This window comes from Neocloeon triangulifer, unplaced genomic scaffold, assembly GCF_031216515.1.
Source record: "Neocloeon triangulifer isolate White Clay Creek 2 clone unplaced genomic scaffold, ASM3121651v1 ptg000014l, whole genome shotgun sequence".
Lineage (NCBI taxonomy): Eukaryota > Metazoa > Arthropoda > Insecta > Ephemeroptera > Baetidae > Neocloeon > Neocloeon triangulifer.
The window spans coordinates 19,983,208-20,000,000 of NW_026775556.1; the positions used below are offsets into that span (position 1 = coordinate 19,983,208).

General features: G+C 37.8%; 3 protein-coding genes across 4 annotated transcripts in view; all 3 read left to right on the forward strand.

The window, feature by feature from the left end:
- Nucleotides 1-3,500: 3,500 nt before the first annotated feature.
- On the forward strand, nt 3,501-8,878 carry LOC132201305 (uncharacterized). Its single transcript, XM_059627363.1, has 4 exons — nt 3,501-3,901; nt 7,697-7,941; nt 8,138-8,297; nt 8,488-8,878. Exons 1-4 carry the CDS (start codon nt 3,564-3,566, stop codon nt 8,681-8,683), a joined length of 939 nt encoding a protein of 312 aa, XP_059483346.1. The 5' UTR covers nt 3,501-3,563; the 3' UTR covers nt 8,684-8,878.
- Nucleotides 8,879-9,539: 661 nt separating this feature from the next.
- Nucleotides 9,540-15,177, forward strand: LOC132200824 (active breakpoint cluster region-related protein). 2 transcript variants are annotated; one of them, XM_059626562.1, is made up of 16 exons: nt 9,540-10,301; nt 10,513-10,660; nt 11,050-11,334; nt 11,388-11,586; nt 11,660-11,797; nt 11,857-12,042; nt 12,097-12,435; nt 12,488-12,610; nt 12,665-12,850; nt 12,903-13,082; nt 13,143-13,382; nt 13,439-13,585; nt 13,641-13,807; nt 13,867-14,006; nt 14,060-14,306; nt 14,408-15,177. In XM_059626562.1, exons 1-16 carry the CDS (start codon nt 9,704-9,706, stop codon nt 14,643-14,645), a joined length of 3,561 nt encoding a protein of 1,186 aa, XP_059482545.1. In that variant the 5' UTR covers nt 9,540-9,703; the 3' UTR covers nt 14,646-15,177. The 2 variants fall into 2 exon arrangements, with proteins under 2 accessions (XP_059482545.1, XP_059482546.1); XM_059626563.1 differs by having other exon boundaries at nt 11,663-11,797.
- A 769-nt stretch (nt 15,178-15,946) lies between these two features.
- Nucleotides 15,947-16,793, forward strand: part of LOC132199413 (uncharacterized) — a 7,189-nt gene continuing 6,342 nt past the window's right edge. Inside the window, exon 1 of the mRNA XM_059624091.1 lies at nt 15,947-16,117. The gene's annotated coding sequence lies outside the window, so the exon portion shown is untranslated. The remainder of the gene's footprint in view (nt 16,118-16,793) is intronic.

Genomic DNA, 16,793 nt, shown 5'->3' on the forward strand with positions numbered 1-16,793 from the left:
AGGCACGTCAAGGAGATGCTAGAAATGAATTTTTATCAAAATCGGATCATTTTTCAAATTTTCAGAGCAGTTTTTGTAAATTAAAAAAAGTTCATTTTTCAAACTGCTCTGAAAATTTGAAAAATGATCCAATTTTGATAAAAATTCATTTCTAGCATCTCCTTGACGTGCCTAATCGAATGATGCATCACACATGCCTTTCCGGAAAAGTTTTATTTTTCCCAAAAGGGGTCGGGAAAATCGGCGATTGCGGAAAAACGGCTGGAGGAAAAGTTTTGAAATTTTAGGGGTGTCTTGCCAAAGAACCAAGCTACATTTTGGCTATTTCGACTTTCTGTTGCGGGTTGCATACTCTCTGGGAAAAATAAGTTAATTTTTTTCTTCAATTTTCCGGAAAAGCTGCCAGTGTTGGAAAGTTTATGCTCACAGAGGAAAGATAGGAAATTTAATCAGCTTTCAGAATCACTTTAAGTTTTGTTTTTAACTCCCATAGAAATCGAGAAATCGACCAAAACGTGGACCCCTTGTGAAAATCGTCAATTTTCCGGAAAATAGCAAGTATGGAAAAATTACGTTGTTGCTATGTTCAAGATCCACCCCTCCAGCAATTTTCAGATTTTTATCTCCACGTGTTAGTTTTTTTGGCACATTTTGCAAATATTTGCAAATTGAGGGTAAAAATTAGAAATAATGAGAATTTAAAAAAACCGACCACGGATTCGTGTTCAGGAGGGTCGATTTACCTAAAAAACATGATTTTCACTTTGAACTTCCGACACTCATAATGCTGCTATATGGGAAGTCCCATAAGGCACTTTCTCATTTTTTAGTTTTCCTTTTAAAACAATTACAATTTCAACTCTGGCAAAATTCTTACTATGCCAGGCAAATTTGTAGAAAGTTGGGCTTTCAGAATCTGTGCAGATTTTTCAAATTCGACCAACGGTTCGCCCGTGGCGAGCTTTCAAAGATCACGGACTACTTATGGGCCAACCTGTACAAGTTTTGCAATTTATATAAATTCTAATGCACTTCTTAATCAGGGCATTTGTCAGCAGTGCATTGTATGTTATATTTGGTTTGACAAAATTTTTGTATACTTTAAGTATTGATTCAACTGCCTCCTGTTTCACTTAGCTCTTGCCTAGAAAATTGGGTTATCCTCGCTGTCTAGTCTGCCCCCCATGAAAGTGGAATAGGTCTGGTTCAGGGTGATTTAAGGAGCGCAAAAGCATTGATTTATATCTATGTACATACGGACTAAGTTCTTTTTGATATTACAATTTATATGACTCAGATGTGATGAGGAATGTGCTTTTATTTTGATATTAACTTTCTATTTTACTTGGATCTTTTTACACACACTTAAACACACCTCAGTTTTAGTGTTCCTTTGTCATTTTGAACCTGCCAATTATGTTTTCCCTTTTTTGTATGTTCATTGAGTGAAAATTCAAATCTATATTTTGCTTCGAAAATCTCAAAGATACCGTCAAGAAACACAATGAACGATTGCACGCCAGTTTTCAATTTTAAGTATTATGTAGAGCAAATGATCGAGGGCAAAATTACACATTCTTGTTGGCAAAAATCCAGCTACTTGCAAATTTGACACATATTGAGGAAAAATCTCACGGCATAAATTTTGATAGTAGCTCCAAATGTGGCATTTATCTAGAATCGAGTCTGCCAACAAGTAAAGAATAGTTTTGCCCACGATCGTAGAAAGGTTGGAGAGAAAACTGTAAGCGTTTCACACACACACACAAACCGTGTCTGTATAAATTGAAATGTAAATGAATGTGAATAATATTATTCTTCACTAGTAAATAAACGAAGAGTTAACTATAATTGTCCTGAGGACACGAAAAAAACTAGAGCAAAGTTTTCTTTTCCAAACACAATTATCAAAAGATCTTTTCGTTCAGGGACGTCCGTTTTATTATAATTTGATGAAAGCCGAACTCATTGAATTTGTTAAAGGCAAAGTCATTGGTGCGAAAACGCTGATTTTAACGGCCATGCTATTCAATCTTGAAGTGTTTTAGCTCTAATTTTTCTGGTTTTCAGCGAATAAGCTGCGAGACGGCTTTGTGTCGGTGCTGTAGTCGGTCAGCGTACCACTGTCCTCAAAAGAATGAAAAAAAAAAAAAAAAAAAAACAAGAAAGGTAGGAGTGATCACTCCTATATTATAGTCCCTGTTATAACGGTCCGCGCGCGATGAGTTTATTTGCCACACCATTTAACTCTGAAGAAAACACGAGTGCGCGCCAGTCCGTCTGTCGCACAGGCACGCTTCGCCTGTTATAAACTCAACAATCCCCCATGCTGATAAACATCAATATCAAAAACTTATTCTGGCGCGCCTCCGTTATTTTATTATAATTGTTTTGGAACAAAGAGAGCCTATGGCTTTGCACGATACGGGCTGTGAAGCCCCACTTTTTAATCTCAGTCTGGATGATTGAAAGCAGATGAAACTGTTGTTTCTATAAATGATAATAATTAAAGATCTGTTTAGTTGCACTCTTTTTAGAATTCATTCTATTCATTTACTTCTGTTTAAAATGGAATGCAAATACATTTCAAATATAAAAATTAGACAGCAAAAAAATAATCATTTATTAAAAATAATTCAAAACAAGATAACGTTTATTTGTATTATTTTTCTCATTTTTAAGTTTTCCTTCTTATATATATTATACTTCACTAATCTTGAAATCCTGAAATATATTGTTAAAATAATATATTTTAATTTGCAATTTTTTCTCTAAATTTTACTTAATTCAATATTCTTTGATGGTAGTAAAACATTTTATTGTGGAAACCTCTATTTTTTTTTTTTTTTTAATTCAAGGAAATCAATTTCAATCGGTATAAATTTCAATCTGGTCGTCTATTAATTTAAAGGTTGTTAAATTTAAACAATTTTTACTTCATTGTAAAATAAATGTATGAATACGATATATATATTTAGATAAATTGTACAAGCCAAATTGAATACAGAAATTTCCAAGCATTATTATTATTATTTCCGTTATGCTTATCAGGAAGTGAATGTACACTAATCATTCAATGACATAATTTTTGAAGCTACACACTTATTTATTATTTATTGTAAATTCAGTCATTCAAATTTTAACTAGTCAAATTTTTGTGTGTAAAAAATGAACATAACCTTATACTTTTTTTTTGGTTACATAAGAAATCCTCTCTATCTATTTTAGAATATTTTTCACCACTCTCCGATTTTTTTCACCATTCACTGCCGAACCAAGCACAAATCCTTGGACTGCCACCTTTATATTTGGCCTTTGGCTATCATTCATCTTGTTAAAAATAAAAATGGCTCTTTCACCGCGAAATTCTGGTTTAAGGCTTTTGGAAGGTCCGCGCACCTGGCGAGAGCCATAATGTGCGCCGGCCAGAGGATTAAATAAAAATCGAATATAAAAAGGATGTCGCTCTCCCACCACGGCTGGTGCGCCGCGCGTTCTCCGTTGTCGCGGCAGTTTGAAGATCACCTCCGGAGGCATCGCAGCAGCCACTCCGGGCTCCTCTGATGAACGGCCCCCAGCCGGCCTCCATCCGGGCGCTGCCCCTTCCGAGGGTGGTGCCCGGCCTCGTCCTGACTTTGGCCGTCCTGCTGTTGATGGTCGGCTCGTCCCTGGCGGCCACGACGGCCGCCCCAAAGGCCATCGGCCCCTTCGCAAACTACCTGCCGTGGCGGCGCTCGGACAAGACGAGTTGGTTTAAGGGTTGGAGCGGTTTGCAAATGCCCGAAGGCCCCAACGGAGACAAGACAGAACTGACCGTTGTGTACGTGCACGAGGAAACTCTGGCGGTCGTTGAGCTCGGCAAAGGGCGCACCCTGAGAAATTGCGAACTAATCGAACTTTAGTAAGTTTAGTCTCATTTTAAATCAAATGTTTAAACTCAAATTTACGCAAACAAAAAATAATATACATTTTTAGCCCTCTAAAGTGTCAAAATTTTTAAAGAAATGTGTCTGTTTAAAAATTATTGATAATCTATTGAGAACACATATTAGTTGTGCTACTTGTAAAGGTAAAAGGAGATCAAATCAAACAAAGGTGATTTGCAGTGATTTGCTTACCATTAAAACTTACTATTAGGAGCAAAAATTTAGCACAAGATTTATGAATACTGTTTAAAAACGTCATTTTTACCATTCTAAGCAATTCAAGTAAATCTCTAATTTACTCACTTATTTTGTGCGAAATAAAATTTAATACTAAAATAAAAACGAGAGAGATTAGAAAAAATCTGGACACACGCGTGCTCCGTTACTAAGTGGAAGAGCTAGCGAGAGTCATTTTGCGCGATTAGCAGTTCAGCCCTGTAAGTAGAACGCTAATATTTTGGCTCGCGCGATCACTTCTTCAAGCATGCATAATATTACGACGTGACTTTCCGCTCTCGATTCGTGCCAGTTTAGGTATATGCGCATGTAATTTGAAATCCGTATCGCAAAGGAGAGATGAATGGGTAATGAGAAAACACAAAACCTTCCCTAGAAAACTCGGTTCCATTTATTCGCTCTCTCATTTGAATTTATTCAAATCTCCGCGCACCGTGCGGTTTTTCCTTGGCAATGAGACTTCCAACCTTGAAAGAGGCGAGACGTAATGACGAGAGACGTCTTAAAAAGCAAATTGCAATTCTTTACACTGTACATCTCTCACGATGCGCTGAATCATTTTGCTTCCCAGTTTGCGTAAAAAAATAAATATTATAAAATTAAGACGCACAAGTAAAAGACCGCAAGGCTGAAGCGTATTTTTTTAAATTTAATTTATTTTGTTTTAAAAATTAATTTAATCTAAACCCTCATGAAATCATTCTTACTTTTTTATTTATTTTTTTATTTTTGTAATTCACCGAGTGAAAATTGCAATTACACAGTTCAAGACCGTCACAACCGCTGTACTGTATTAAACCAGATTTTTTTTCGGGATAACAATACTTTTCGTATAGAGATTATTTTGTTTCAAACCGCACGGAATTTTATCGGTGATTTCACGCCACACGCTCGGCTGGCCAAATTTAGCAATACCTTGAAGCGACTTAATTTTTTTTTATCTATATATTTCTTCTCTGCTTGCCCTGCTTGAAATCAGCGCCCAGCATAATTTTTACCGCATTGAGTCACGAGCCAAGTTGGTTAATTGACGATTCCGGCAGCGCACAGGTCGCGTCGACAAAAACTTTCTCTTGTGTTTTTCTTCATCTGAAAAAGATTTCTCGGTGCATAGCGAGAGATGCTTACCGGAACCCCCTCGCGGTCAGTGACAATAATTACGAAAGGCCAATAATAAAATTTATAAACAGACACACGCCGCAGCACACTTTGTATGTGGTATTTGTGTATATAATTTTCTTTATGGTCATTTAATTTAATAATCAGTTATAAAACGCAACCTCGTTTCCGTTTGACACAATGTGCCGGAGATGATGATACCCTATTTGTTAAAAAATTGGGATAATTTAATGGGCCAGGTTAAAATTGACAAAAGTTAGGAAGTAAATATTTCATTAGTTCCTTTTGAGAAGGGAAAACGCATTGTTAAAAAAGTTGAATATTGTTGTCTGCTCTTCAGAACAATAAAAAATATTTTTATATGCAGGGGTATATCTTAGGTCCTTGACCTAACAAAACGCTTTCGGTATTAGTTTCACCTAATATGTGTGTCGATATCTCTATCATCAGATTCTTCTCGAAGATTCTTATTATTTTTACTGTAAATTTTAAAATTACCTGTGGCCGGAATTGCAAATTTATATTTAAACTTCCATTGTGAATTTTCGTTTTATTATTTTATTTGAAAATTCTAATCTCATACTAAATTCGTGCAAGGGAAATAAAATGATCTTATTATTGTTGTTTATTTGTTCAGAGTTCAGTTTGTAGAAAAATTTCCACGAAGAAAGTATTTTTTTTTTTTTTTTTTTTTGAAGAAGGAACCTTGGTCTTTATCAAAAAGTTTATACCATTAACAAAGATTTTGCAAAAACTTTAAAGATAAAAAGCGCTACAATATGAGGTTAAAAAATAATTTATTCATACTTCTCAGCATTTTTTTTCTTGCTGTAAGCAGCGAGACGGAGGACGGGGTTACAATTTGCGCAAAAAGTTAGTTTACTTTTAAATTTATTACTATTGAAATTTAATAACACGAAATTGATAGTGTTTTATCTGCAAATTTAAACTGGTTTTATAAAAAAAAATTTAAAAATATATTTTCTTGTGATACTTGTATCAAAATACATAAATATTTTACATAATTATATTGCATGTGAGGGGACAGCTAGAAATAAATTTTGTCAATATTTATTATTTTAAATATTTTAATATGAAAATATAAACAGCATATTGTAATATAGTTGATGCATGCAATAAATATTACGCGCTACACTGCGTCTCTTATCAATTATGTCATTTGAATGAGACGAAGAAGAAAAAACTGGATTTTCTAGAATCTTTCTGCTCTTCATAACATTTTTTATTAGTTAAATCACAAATTCCAAGCACGTTTTGTTGCAATTTTAATACGTACATTATAAATTATTAGTCATTATCCCGTTTCTATGGAAAAATTAATAATTCTTGACAGTGATCTTGAGAGGGATTTTATTTGTACGCATCATTGTGTGTACGCGTCAATTAATTATTCTGTATTTTATGCCTTGTGGGCATAAAAATAACGTAGATATTATAAGCGCCATTGAGTGCGCCATAATACTTATTCACGGGGAAAATTGAACGCGCTCAAAGTAGCCTTAACACGGATTCTCTCAACATTTTATTTTTGTACTAATTGTAAGTGATGTTCTTCAAAGGTGCTCCTTTTACAGATAAATTCTTTCTTGTTGCACGCACCGAGATTTGATACGCAAGTTGATCTCGGCAGCAGAAGCAGGTTTCTTTTTTCGTGAAATCCGACCGCGGCACTCGATTGTTTTATTCCCAGCTCAAAAGGCAGGTCGCGCTTTTTAATTGATTTCTGCCGCTACTTTGTGGTTTGGTGGATGCGTTTCTTTTATGTGCTGCAATATCTTTGTTAATGACGACGAGTGTGAATGTCGCTCCCTGATTTTTTTATTTAATAATGAATTGATTGATCGACCTGACCCGACGAAGGAGCATACTTGCGGTATAATGTAAAAGTAGTGCCTGCAGAATTATAGCTTTCACTTTCGTTTTAAGCTAATAATCTTTTTTTATGTTCCACGAAAAGTGACGAAATTGTTTGCGCAAAACAGGAAGATGTTAAAAGTTCCATGATTTTTACTCTGAATTATTTAATTTTAGAATTAAACTTTAATTTTTCTTTCTTCCTTGAGAAAAGTGATTATTCTTGATATCTAGAATTACATGCTATAGATCAAAAGTATTAAATAAACCTAGGAGTATCAAATAAATTCGCCACCAGCCGGATTGAATGTCAAGTGAGTTTGAGACTTTCTCTCAATTTGCACCACCAGAAGTGACCTAGCAAACAGGCTCATTTTCTCCATGATGATACAGCCTCATTAGCATGGAAATAATTACTTGTGCAAATAAACCGCAGTGATATATATAGTCAGAATAATTTCTCTGTCGCCCAATAATCCGGCATATGTCCTAATTACATGCTCTTTATTTTATAAAATTTCATCTTAAAATTTTTTCAGCGAGCCGAACGACCTGAACTTGGCGCAGTCCATGATGAGGAACGTCTCCAAAGTGAAAAGGGCGATCGAGATCAACTTTGAAGAAATGATGGGCTTGATGGACAGTTGCCATCAACTGACGACGCCAACCCTGGAACAGCAACCAGAGGCGAGACAGATCAGTCGAAACGCTCGACGGGTGCCAAGAAACCTTTTGACCAACGCTTTCAGCAATCCCGTTGCCATATTCAGTGGAATTGTGCCTGGTAATTCTTTTTTGTTTTTTGATAAATTTAATATTATATTTTAAATTTAGTATGCAAATTATTAATTAAAAATATAGTTATTTTTATAACGGTTTGTAAATCTGAACCAATTATTAATTTTTTTTAACACCTGCAATTAAGAAATTTTAAACATTTTTTTTTATTCCTCTACTCAAAAATAAATTGTTTGCTGAAGGTACAAAATGGTGCGGAACAGGAGACATTGCTGCTACTTACTATGATCTTGGATTTGAGACTGACTTGGACAGGTGCTGTCGGGCGCACGACCTTTGCCCCATCAAGCTCAGATCTTACCAGACAAAATACACCATCACAAACAATTCTATTTATTCAAAGTAAGTGATTACCCGTCGATTGGCCGAGAAACCCCATTCAAGCGTCAAGTTTCTTTTTTCTTGCAATAATTAAAGGCTGTCAACCCGAGTGCCAAAGGTGTTATGTCACCCACCACACACCTATTTGCAAATTATAAAGCTTGAGCAACTCCTTCTGCCTATAATACTAATTGTTCTCTGGCCATTGCAGGTCCCATTGCGATTGTGATAGTGCATTCTTCAGATGTCTCAAGGACTTAAACAGCTCCACCGCCGACGTGATGGGCAACATTTATTTTAATATTGTGCAAGTGCCGTGCGTCGAGCACTCCGAAGACCCAAAACGAGAGGCCAAGCCCGACAAACCAGTGGTGATGCAGTTTAGCAAACAGCAGCTGGCTTATTGAAAATGAAATTTAAAAATTGTAAAATTGTGAATTCATGATTGATAATTTATTTCTCTATTCACACAGCATGCGTAATTTTACATGCATTCTGTATGAAAATATTATCGTCAATGAGTATGCAAATTAGAGAATTTGCTTGCAATAAATTTATAATTTTTTTAGTAAAACTTAAACCACATCAAGCATATTTTTTCCAGAAATTAATCTAAAACCCTATTTATTAATTATGAAGCTTTTCCTATAGCGTCCTAAAGGATTCAAAGATATATATTTTTTAACTTTATTATTTAAATTAGTATAAATATTTTTGTCTCGCTTCTCTGGTGTTACAACGCCTATTTACAGTTTGCGAGCTTTGAAAAGATTTTTTCATTGGCTTAATTATAAGAGGAAGTTTAGATAAAACATAATTCCAATTTAATCTTGAATTGTGAGGAATTTATCAAAATATGGGTGAAAAATGCAATAAAACCGGTCATATGGCTGCTTAGAATTTGGCGATATAATTGTTATTTTCAAAAGAGACTGTCTCTTTCAAGATTCCTGCAAAATGCGGAAATGCGAGTTGTTCAGGCAATTTTTCCAATAAACTTAATATTTGTAATAAAGCTTGAACTAAAAAACATTGAGTTTTGCTGTATATTTATTTTTTAACTTTGAAGTTCTGCAATCAGCCAACCTCAACTTGACAATAATACTACTAATATAATATAAATCTTTTATTAAAGCAATTTTGTGTATACACGAAATTCGCTACATAAATAAAGAATTCGCGGTTTTGGTAGCAAAATTTCTCAATCCGTTTCCACCAGCCAATCAGCGCTCGAGCGACTGCAGCGTCAGGTCGGCAGACAGCGAAACGCAATAACAAGTGAAGTGATTCAGGAAGAAGAAAAGACAAAAAGAATTCCAGCAAAACAATCGTCTAAAGGTTGCTGTTATCAGTTAAAGACCTTTTCCGTGGTTGTGTGACGCGATGAAGGTCGGACGGTGAAATGACCAGACGGCCGTCACCTGAAAATGAGCGTATTCGGTGATTTCCTCAAGGTGTGGGACCAAAGGTTCCCGGGCAGCGAACTGCCCTCGGACTGGGTGGCCGACGTCCGAGCCAACCTGAGTAAACACAAGCAGAAGGTGCGGGTGCTGCAGGAGGAGTTGGACCGCGAGAAGACGTACGTCGAGTACCTGGAGCAGCTGCTGCAGGAGAAACTCGAGCAGAACGGGCAGGACCAGTCGCCGACGGAAGATGTCGGAGAACGGCAGCCGCCCAGCAGCCCCCTGCACGAGGACGCGGCCCTCAAGATCATCAACGAGCTGTCCAGGACGCTGGCCAAGATCGAGAACGGGGCGGTCGGCGACGAAGAGCCCGACGAGGCTGTCAACGAGCTGGTCAAGGGCCGCTCCATGTCGGACGCCTCGCACTACGTCACCGTCATCGAAGTCAACGAAGGGGACATGCGGGCCCTGAAGAAGGCCCACAGTGTCGTCGAGTCCGAGAAGCCAAAGAAGGTGCCACCCAAACCGCCACCAAAGACATTCCAGCTCAGGAGGGACAACAGCGACATCAATGTGAACCAAATTGCGGAGCGGAAACCAGAAGTCGAGACAAAGGCAGCTGGTGGGGTTTTTAATCAACTTGAATTGCATACAAATTTCAATTTTTATTTTTTTCCAACATTAAAGATGTTTTAAATAAAAGTTAACCGTCTTCAATGGCTAAGACTCGATATGAAATTGTTAAATAATTTTACCAAAATTTTTCAAATTTCCTCCCTATATCATCTTAAATTATTTATTCAGCTATTTAACTCAACATATAAATTTTACAGAGACAGCCAAAATTAAGGAGGAGGCTGATGTAGAAGGAAATATTCCAAATGAGGAGGAGACTGAAGAGGAAGCAACTGTGAGGCAGCTTGTGGAGGCAGCAGATTTGATTGCGGCCTCCGTAAAAGATGAAGACGATGGCAGCTCAAGGTAATAAAATTAAAGCTCAGCGGCCTCAAAAAGATTTTTAAAGAGTTTAGAAAGGGGAGATTGGGTTTTCCCTTATCTTTATTGATTGCACGCAAACATTTATGAAGTGATTCATGACTCATTGGAAGTGTACAATTAGTCTCTTAGTTAGATGGGTTGGTCACTGCTTGTTATATTTGAAGTTTGAAGTAAATTTAATCTGATGCGATTGGCGAAATGGGATCTTGCAAAATTGAGATTGATAATTTAAAAAAAAAAAAAAAAAAAAAAAATGCATGGCATGATTGATAGATACTTTTTTACATTATAATAACGGAGTTTATTTTACAATCTTTAATTTTTTTCTCTACAAATTTATGTTTTTATTAATTTTAAATTAATTTGCATAGTAAATCTGTGAGTGCTGATGAGCCCCTGTATGACCAAGTCCCTATGGACGCCGAGGGCGACTACGTATACCTGACCACCTTGGCCGCTGGTCTGGACAAGAAGGGCCACGAAAGTGGAGGCAGCATGAGTGACTTGGACGGAGAGGCCACAATGAAGTCAAGAGCGTCCGGCACCAGCGTTGGCAGCTCAGAAACAGGAACCACCGACACCGACCCCGGTATTTTGACCTCAAGTCCTGGCTCTCCGTGTATCTCCAATTATGTCAACATAGACTATTTCATCAAGTAAATTATTCAAATTTTGTGTTTATAGAACAGTGTAAAAATTATATTTTCAGGCACAATAATGCTGAGGCTGTTGAGAGAACCGGCACAGGAGGCAGCAGACGAAACGATTCCGCCGAGTCTGACGAAGACGTGCCACCTCTGATGAGGACAATATCACATGACACGGATGTTGAGGATGGCAGGGACAAATACGCCAGCAACTCTTCACTGGACATTGTTTCTTCCAGCAACTGGCGTCCAGAATCAAAGGTGATTATTGCTCGATCAATTGAAGCAAACTGTAAAAGTGAAATGGTGAAACTGATTGTTATTGTTTGATGAGCAGGGGTCGAGCAGTGAAGCGTCAACGGCAACTCGCTCGAGCATTTCCAATGAGAAGTCTTCAACCAGAAAGTGCATCATTGCGAACATAATTGAAAGTGAAACTGCATTCCTTGGTGGACTGGGTGCTTTATATCAGGTAAAAGAGGTGAAAATCATCCGAACCATTAATTAAATTATGAATGTTTCTCTCTCCAGTACATGAAGGCGGTGAAAGCAACTTTGGGGACTTCACAGCCAGTGATCTCGCAGGGCGATTTCAACACCATCTTTTTCAAAGTGCCTGAACTTTACAACATGCATAGGAAATTCCTGGACAGCCTGAAACGCTCGTACGAGTCCGATATGGAAATTTCTAGTGTTGGAGACCAATTCAAAAATCTTGTAAGATTTTGGTAGAAATGATTATATAAAATTTTATTGTTTATTCCCGAGCAGGCCCTTCAAATAAATGAATATGGTGCTTTTCTGCACAACTACGGCCGCGCCACTGACGCTGTCCGCAAGTGCAGCCAGAGCAGCTCGCAGTTTGCTCAAATCATGCACAGCATTCCTGTCAGGACTGAGAGGGGCAAGATGAATGAGCAGAAAGTGTCTCTGGAAGATCTTCTTCACAAGCCCGTCGCCCGCATTCAGAAAAACACCCTGGTGCTCAACGATCTGATCAAGTACACGCCAGAAACGCACCCTGACTACCAAACGCTGGGAGAGGCGCTCGCCATGAACCAGTCATTCCTTGACGAATTTAACATGATCCAGACCAAGTCCATGTTTCCAGTACGTATTTCTTCACATATTGTTGAAAATTTTCTAAATTTGAATTCTGTAGTCTGCAGATCGAGCGCAGAGAAGATTGGTGAAAAATTCATTTATTGTCGAGTTGGCTGATGGTCATCGAAAGCTGAGACACCTGTTCCTGTTCAACGATGTTATTGCATGTGCTAAGTACAAGGTAAATTTTCATTAATTGCTTAGAAGTTTCGATACTACTTTTACGATTTAACAGGCCAGTGGACGTGACAAATTCACATTCGAGCTCAAGTGGTACATAGCCCTGAATGACATTGTAGTATACGACGAGTTCGCTGCCGAACCCAAAGAAGTTTCTCCTCCCAGCATTGTTGCACTCAAGTCGGCAGCTTGCACAGTGCGGGACCAGATTTTGTGGCAGGAGAGGCAGCTGGATCTCAAAGTAGATCAACATTTTTTGAAAATGTCAGTTAATCTATTATTGTTTTTTACAGAGACACGGTTCTAGAGCTGAAAAGCAGCGGAAGAAACTTGCCGATTTGGAAGCTCAGCTTGTTTTGGCATCACCAAATTTGGTGTTCAGAGTAGGCCAGAGAAACCAACGATCTTACACCTTCTTCTTGTCATCGGAGTTTGAACGCACTCAGTGGATAGATGCAATTCAGGCCATGCAGGTAGAATATATAAACAAGTAAAAAATATTTGAACTTTGTTAATTATTCCTTTTTTAACAGACAAGCCAGTTTCCTGGGCCAAGTGCACCAGTGGGCATGAATGAGCTGCAAGCTTGGATCACAGCTTGTCGGACCTTCTTAAAAACAGACATGGGCTCTTATTTGTTGAGGTCAGGTCGAGACGAGAGTTTGCTTTTGGGTGATCTGCACGTCAAGGTTTGTCGACTTCGTGGTTTAGAAGCGCCTGCCAATCTTACAGTTTGCCTTGAAGTTGACAGCTACGGCCATTATTTCAAAAAGGTGAATTTAAATTTATTTTGAAAGAACAAAATTAAATTTCCCCTCTATTTTTAAAGGCAAGAACAAAGCTTGTTTGTGGATCTGCTGCTCCAGTTTGGGATGAGGAGTTTGTCGTTGAGTTGGAGGGGTCACAAAACTTGAGAGTATTACTCTATGAAGAAACAGGACCTCGGGCAGTTTTGAGAGGAAAAGCTACTCAAATGGTATTTTAGTTTTCTATACATTGTATTTGTTGTAATAAATGTTTTTTCATTTTAGTTGAGCCATTCCTGGCTTGGTCGTCAGTCCTCTTTGAGAACTGTATCGATGCAAAGTTACGAGTTGGACTTGATGGTTCGATTTGTCCCGAGTGAAGAGACACTGCGCCGAGTGCCAACAGCCAAAGTTTCAGGGCTCTTCGGAGCCAAAATCCAGCAAGTTTGCAAGTGAGAATAATAATCTTTTCTCTTAATTCACAAATTATTATTTTTCTTTTTATTTCTAGACGACAAAAACGTCCTGTGCCATTTATTATTACCAGCTGTGTTCGTGAAGTTGAGCGCCGAGGAATGGACGAGATCGGCATTTACCGAGTTTCGGGCTCAGCGTCAGACCTCAGCAAACTGAAGAAGTCATTTGAGACAAGTAAATGCTTGAAATTATCTATTTTTCGTTTATTTATTTAAGTTTTTCACCAGACTCGTATGAAGCTGAACAGCTTTTGAAGGAAGTTGACATCCATTCTGTGACTGGAATTCTGAAGCTCTATCTACGAGAGCTGCCTGAAGCTTTGTTTACGGACGCCCTGTATCCAAAACTCTTCGACATCATCAACAATTCCGAAATGGATTCCAGCTCGAAACGACAAAACCTTCTCACAATGTTCAGACAGCTCTCATCGCAGAATCAGCAAATCATCCTCTTTCTTCTGGCTCATATGTCAAAGTAAGTTCTAAACTATATTTTTCCTCAAAATGCTCATAAGGAATGATTAAAACAAATTTGAAATTTGAGTTTGGATTATAAATGCTGATATTTTACTTCAGAATCAACCAGCAAGAGCATGTGAATAAGATGTCGTTGCATAATTTGGCAACTGTCTTCGGACCAACCCTCCTTCGGCCGTGCTCCAACACAAATGCCCACCACCGAGACCCCCTTGCTGCCGGCACCGTGGACGTCATGGCTCAGGCTGGCATTTTATACCAATTTTTGCAGTGCTACGTCAGCGGTGAGCTGCGCAACATCATTCCCGGTTTGCCGGCTACAAATCAACGCAGCTAAATGTGCAGGGTATTCACATCAGTAGTAGAATGATTTTTCTAGGGATCAATATCACGCCAAATGCCTTTGTCTTTTGTATTCGACGATATATTTGGTAGCATTTTTACATGAGAACAATACAATTAATTATTCCGAGCAGCTGTTCCTTGTGCAGCTGACGAAACAGAAAATCTCTTTTGCACATTCTACAAGTGCCGGCCCCGAACCATGGCGGCGCGGACGACGCTTTTATTTTTTGTAAACATGATTATTATGTATGGTAATTGATAGAACCGTAGGGTAACATCCCCTCATTTGCATCGAGAAATAGGCCATATTTTCCGTAATAGGTGTATTATCATATTATGATAGGTTAGTCTCTACAGTCTACAACTTTATTCTATGTTGGTGGTGTGCGAAAATTTTAATTTCTAGTCAATAGGGAGAAGAAAGGAAATAGTTTCAAATCATATGTTCAGCGACGAAAAAAAATCTATCAATAAATCAGACTTCAGATGTAGAAAAACACATCTCAGATTTGCTAAGGCTGCAATTCAACTACGAGTTTCATTTTAATGTTTCGCAATCCTTTAAATTTGTGTCATCAGAAATATTTATCAAAGATTTTCACTTTTAATTGGTAAATAAATTTTTAATATTTAATAAGAAATAAATTACAGCAATAATTAATTGTTAAAATAAATTGAAAAATTTAAACAAACATTGTTTTGTATATTTTTTTTTTAAATTTTTGTCTTGTTTAAATATTTTAGTTTTTTATTATACAAACATTCTTTGAAGTGAAATAATTACTATAAATTTTACAACTAAAAACTAATTTATATTTTTGTTAAAAATAATTTTATGCTCTCAAGTCAGTAATATAATTTAAATAAAAAAGATTCCTTGTATTTTTTGCTCTCTTAGGAATTTCAATTGATTTCCCAGAAAGGAAATTTCTTATAATCTTCAACTTCTTGACTCTCTTTGCGTTTTTGCTTCAGAGAGCAGGTTTTCGTGTTCACTCTCCTCCGAGATCTCAAACAAAAAATGAAAAGTGTATGCGAAGCGCTTATATTGCATGGCGTGTTTCAAACTCGCGATCTATCTAAGCTTAGCGTGCGCCATGCCGACCGTCCAAACAAGAAATAAACGCAACACATAAATATATAATAATAAAATGAGAGATTCCGGAGTCTGGTGGCCGAGCGGAGAGAGTCGGGGAATGAGAGGAGCTGGGTGGCAAGGTCAGATAATCGGCCGCCTTCAAAAGGTTCAGGTAGGCAAAAGGTGGAGTGGGAGGTCGGCTAGGTTCGGCTCGCCTCTCCTCTCGCACTTTTGACACTACCTGTTGTTTACCTGAGAGTACGAGTGAGAGGTTGCTCTCGGAAATGGAGGAAAATTAACTATTCGACGCACGAAACGAGCGTCGCAATTAAAATTCAGCGCCTCCGCCGCGACAATTGCCAATTTCGGACGCACCGAGATCACAGGTAAAATTACTAATGACCATTTTCGGCTTTTAAATTAGTGTATTTTTATTTCATCCGAGAGCGTTTAATTTTTCGAGACCCTTCTCCTCAAATATTTGTGCGGTCCAATTAACGGAGCAGGTAGAGAAAGAGATGCCAGAGCAAATATAATAAATGGTCGTTAATTTCTCACTTATTATATGAAAAAAGTTGTCAGGAATTCCGGATAATGTGACGAGAGGAATTCGCGCCGCGGGCGACAAAACGGGAGCAAAAAGTCGCGTCCAGTATAAGTTGTTTGATTTCAAATATAATGAGATGTGTAAGTAACTTCTGCGGTGTATTTATCTGCGGCGAGATGTGTGCGATCTGATAAAAATTCATCGGTTGCTCATTAGCATCTCCACTCGCGACGCCCCGACACGTTACAACTTCTTTACATCCCGCTAATTTACGACACTATTTTCTTTGTGCGAATTTTTTACGGCTGCTCATTAAAAAAGGATAAAAACTGAAATACGAGAGCCTGTTTTATATTCATAGGAAGGAAAGTTTTTTGAAAATAAAATTTGTGAGAATATGAAACATTTTGCTCGCGTGTCTTTTTCTCTCTGCGTGCTTTTATTGTTACGGACCAATTTTTACAACTGCCGAAATTGCTCTCCTTCTCTCTTCAAACCGTTCGAGGTCAGCTTTG

Excerpts from the sequence above, each read along its gene's own strand:
- LOC132200824 (XM_059626562.1), top strand. The coding sequence starts at position 9,704 with ATGAGCGTATTCGGTGATTTCCTCAAGGTGTGGGACCAAAGGTTCCCG. Across the intron at positions 12,611-12,664 it reads TTGCATGTGCTAAGTACAAG|GCCAGTGGACGTGACAAATT; the intron begins GTAAATTTTCAT and ends ACGATTTAACAG. Across the intron at positions 14,307-14,407 it reads CTTCTGGCTCATATGTCAAA|AATCAACCAGCAAGAGCATG; the intron begins GTAAGTTCTAAA and ends ATTTTACTTCAG.
- LOC132201305 (XM_059627363.1), top strand. The coding sequence starts at position 3,564 with ATGAACGGCCCCCAGCCGGCCTCCATCCGGGCGCTGCCCCTTCCGAGG. Across the intron at positions 7,942-8,137 it reads ATTCAGTGGAATTGTGCCTG|GTACAAAATGGTGCGGAACA; the intron begins GTAATTCTTTTT and ends TGTTTGCTGAAG. Across the intron at positions 8,298-8,487 it reads AACAATTCTATTTATTCAAA|GTCCCATTGCGATTGTGATA; the intron begins GTAAGTGATTAC and ends TGGCCATTGCAG.